This window comes from Octopus bimaculoides, chromosome 20 (assembly GCF_046866305.1).
Source record: "Octopus bimaculoides isolate indiv1 chromosome 20, ASM4686630v1, whole genome shotgun sequence".
Lineage (NCBI taxonomy): Eukaryota > Metazoa > Mollusca > Cephalopoda > Octopoda > Octopodidae > Octopus > Octopus bimaculoides.
The window spans coordinates 46,916,201-46,920,805 of record NC_142947.1 but is presented as its reverse complement, the minus strand read 5'-3'; the positions used below and the strand labels follow the sequence as shown (position 1 = coordinate 46,920,805).

General features: G+C 35.5%; 1 protein-coding gene across 2 annotated transcripts in view; it reads left to right on the top strand.

Moving 5' to 3' along the window:
* The window catches only part of LOC106874349 (uncharacterized), a 6,636-nt gene extending 2,625 nt beyond the window's left edge, over window positions 1-4,011 (top strand). For both annotated transcript variants that reach the window (XM_089338565.1, XM_089338564.1), the window contains exons 3-4: window positions 2,229-2,502; window positions 3,799-4,011. In XM_089338565.1, coding sequence (XP_089194691.1) covers window positions 2,229-2,502; window positions 3,799-3,833 — 309 coding nt within the window. In that variant the 3' untranslated portion in view covers window positions 3,834-4,011. The remainder of the gene's footprint in view (window positions 1-2,228; window positions 2,503-3,798) is intronic.
* The last annotated feature ends 594 nt before the right edge of the window (window positions 4,012-4,605 follow it).

Below are 4,605 nucleotides of genomic sequence, written 5' to 3'. Positions count from 1 at the left end.
TTTTTCCGTCTAAATGATTTTGAAGACTGCGGAATAAATGATGATCAGATGGAGCAATGTCCGCCGAATATGGTGGGTGGGGCATCGTTTCCCATTCAAACTGCTCCAGCTTTTGGAATGTCATCCTCGCTGTGTGTGGCCGAGCATTATCCTCATGGAAGAACACCTTTCGTCTTGAAATCAAAGATGATCGTTTTTCTTCTAGCGCACGTGTCGATGACTGGTTGAATGACCAAATCCAAGCTTCTCTGCTAGTTCCTCAACAGTTACGATGGGATTCTTTTCCACCAGGTTTTGCAGGATGTCCTCATCGAGCTCTACAGATCATCCAGGACGAGGTTCATCTTCCAGGCTGTAGTTTCCGGCTCGGAATATCTGGAACCACCGTTGACACTGGCTTTCACTTATTGTCCGATCCCCATATACTGCATTGAAATTGCTGACACTTTCAGTTGTGTTGTTTCCTTTATTGAACTCATAAAGCAAGATATGCTGAATATGCTCCTTTGTCACTTTCATTATAGCTTTGAAAAAATAACTGTTAAAATAGAACTGCACTCTTCAAAACTTGCACTAAGAATAAGGACAAGGTAAAATTACTACCTGTTTTAATAGCAAGTTGATACAGGAAGTTTATCCGTCCCCCTCTGACTTTTAGTTCATGCAAATGAAAAAACCGCTATATTTATGGGATGACCCAATATATCTATCTATCTATATATATATATATATATATATATATATATATATATATATATATATATATATATATATATATATATATACTGTTATGACTATATATGTCTGTGTACATCAAATATTGCCTATATTGTGTAGTAGATATTAAGATATGTAGATGATATATAATATTATGTAGATTATTTGGTAAAGTTTCGTGATGTGTTCCACACACGGAAATGACACACAGACATTTCCAGTAACATCTTAAAACTAAATCGTCTTCTTATCTCCATTACCAATCTCCGTTTTGGTTGTCTCTTGTTGTTGGATTTGGAAGCAACATCTTTCGTAATATGACGTGACGTGCCAGTGTCTAGATCAAATAAAGTCGCAGATAAATTCTATATTGGCAGAATGTTTCCGTTTACCAAATCTGACACGACACTGAATTATTTAGACAAGGGAGCGTCGCCCGCCTCGTCTCCATCTTCCTATTTACTTTAGCTCAAATTTCATGGGATTTAGAATTCTGTAAACTTTTGTCGCTAAAGAACCGTATGTCTTGTTTTGTTTTTTCGAAAGGTGTAAAGGTGAGATGGCCTAGCGGATACGATATTACACTTACCAATCCACAGATTTTAGGTTCAAATCTTCTTTTGGCTTTTCGTTATTGATACTGTTGTTATTTATTCTTAGGCCCTTAGTCTGACCTTATTTCGGTGTATTGTTTTTTTACCAAAAATAACAAATACTTCCGTTTCTTTCTTTCTTTAAAAAAATTTTTTTTTACGATAATAGACTTTATTTCAGGAAGATTTGTTTGCTATTTCTAACAGATGAAGACACCACTTTGGGGCTCGCTCCCTTGTTGACTTCAGGGATTTAGAATTAAAATTTTCGGGCAGATCATTGTATTCTACACGGATATGAAATATGTATATACGTACATCTATGAGCATACATTTATGCAATTTGTACATATACATACAAGCGCAGGCGTGGTTATGTGGATAGGCGAAGGAGTGGATGTTTACTAAGAAGTTTGATTCCCAACCACATGGTCCCGGGTTCAGTTCCACTGCGTGGCGCCATAGGCAAGTGTCGTCTACAATAGCATCTGAGAGTGGATTTGGTAGATGGAAACTGGAAGAAGCCCGTCCTATATACATACATACATACGTACGTAATACATACATATATGAGTGTGCGTGTATGTGTATGTTTTTTGTGTATGTTTGTCCCTTACCACCGTTTGACAACTGGTGTTGGTGAGCTTACAACCCCGAAACTTAACGGTTCGACAGACGGGACCGAAAGCGTAAGTAGCAGGCTTATAAAAGGACTGAGGTCAGTTGATTCAACTAAAAATTCCTCAAAGCGGTGCTCCAGCATGGCCACAGTCTAATAACTAAAACAAATAAGCGATAAAAGATAAACGACATATAAGGATATAATTTATGTGTGTGTGCGCGTGTGTATATATGTACACTGCATTATATATATATATATATATATATATATATATATATATATATTCGCATTTTCAGCAAGCATCTCGTAGTGTAAGAGAGGCGAGAAGAGAAGAAGATGAGGGAGAAGAGGATGAAGAATACGAAGAAGAAGCTGAAGCGATGTGGGGTTCAAGAGAAGATGCTGAGATGTTTCTTAGTATCTTTGACCTCAACAGAGATGGTAAACTGAGCAGAGACGAACTGTGGGGATTCTTCGAGGCATTATCCTACACCGACAAAGAAATTAACCAATTATTGGAGAAATTCGCTTCCATTGACACAAATTCAGACTCCTTCTTCTCGGTTGATGGTGAGTTTATCATACACAATAACATCCTTGCTGAATTGCTTTATTGCTTAATAGCTACATTGTAATGTTGCCTCGTTTTGTAAAATTGCTACATTGTCTAATAATTGCTATGTTGCATACTGTGAAGGCGCGTGACTTAGTGGTTAGGGTGTTGCATTCAAAATCGCAAGGTCGTGAGTTCGATTCCCGGACCGATCGACGCGTTGTGTTCTTGAGTAAAACACTTCATCCTGCATTATTCCAGCCCACTGAGTTGTAAATGGGTCACACTGTGACGGAATTGTCTTCCGATCAGCGGTAAGTGTTGATCCGCTAACGTTGCCAGCTGAGTGGCATCATTCGAAATCTAAAAAAAAAAAAAAAAAAAAAGATGCAAAGCGCATTGTGACCAGCGATATGCAACAACACCCGATAGTCTTGTCGATCATGTGGTCATGTGATATTGTATCCTGGCCATAATGTATATTTACTTAATTGTATAACAGCAACATTGCGTAATAACATGTTTAATTGTTCACACTGCTTACTAATAACTACACATTATAATAGCTACATTTTATTATAGCTGTTAAAAATAGCTAGATTGTTATTGTTACATTGTACAATAACTAGGTTGTATAATAGCCACATTGCTTAAAAGCTAAACAATCCATATAATAGCTACATTGCATAATTGTAAAAATTGTATAATAGTTCGGAACACCATCGGCACAGTGGATAATAGGTCTAGTGAACAATAGGCCTAGTTTACAATAAATAGGATAGACAATAAGCCAAAAGACGTTGTGCTGTAGGCATAGTGTACAATAGGTACAGAGCACAACCATTACGATGTATAAACCAGAAAACAATAAGTTCAGAGTACAATAGGAAATAGTATAATAGGTTAAAGAGTAAATGTGCCTATTATCAAATGTGCCTATTATCAAATGTGCCTATTGTACAGTGTACGCTAGAGTCAATAAATGATAAACAATGAATAATTGGTGGTGTACAATAGGCCCAGTTTATAATGGGTAGTGTATAACAATAGGACAAATGTAACTATTGCACTTTGGGCAACATAATCGGTTTACAATAAACACAGAGTACAATAAGGTCTTGAGGAGACGAGCTACGATGTACAATAGGATCTAGTTTCAAGCAGGGACTGTTTACAATAAGTCAATAGACACAATGGAAAATAAAACTCCACCTAGAGTATGATGAAAATAGATAATTAGATCTTGATTAAATTACCAATTATTCTGTGTAATTGTCAACTAATTGTCGCTTTGTTTTTTGTATTTTTTTTAGAGCTAATGATTGCAATGCAACTATCTCTGCTGTAAGGTTCACAGAAATGACCAATTTATGGAATTGGTATCGAATAGGTTGTCGAACTTAAGAAGAGAAACTATATAATATCTATATGATATCTAATATGATATCTATAAGATGTCTATATTTGTTCAATGTTTTCAATATATCTTATGTAGAAATTCAATAAAAGTAATATCAAAACTGTAATATTTTTTCACTTCGTTATTCTTATCTTTATACGTATCGGAGTGTTCATGTGAATGATTGTGTACATGCATGTATGTATGTATATGTGTATGTTTATGTATCTCTGTGTGTGTGTGTGTATGTGTGTGTGTGTGTGTGTGTGTGTGTGTGTGTGTGTGTGTGTGTGTGTGTGTGTGTGTGTGTGTGTGTGTGTCACGTGTGCGTACACAGACACACGCACATCGACGTGCATTTTACGTTCATGCATACTTTTTGTATACAGATGTCAAATCTTTATGGTTTGCTCTTCAGTTTTGCTCCGGAACATTTGACATAATAATCGTGTTTAATCACTCTATCGATCACGTTGGGTTCGATATCAGTTGATGTTCGAATGATGTGAAATCTATATTTTAAATTACACTTTACAGCTTTAACATTATAACATACACACACGCACGCACACCCGTACACACACACACACGCACGCACATGTATATATGTATACGTATATATATATATATATATATATATATATATATGTATGTATATATATATATATATATATATATATATATATATATATATATATATATATATATTTATATATATATA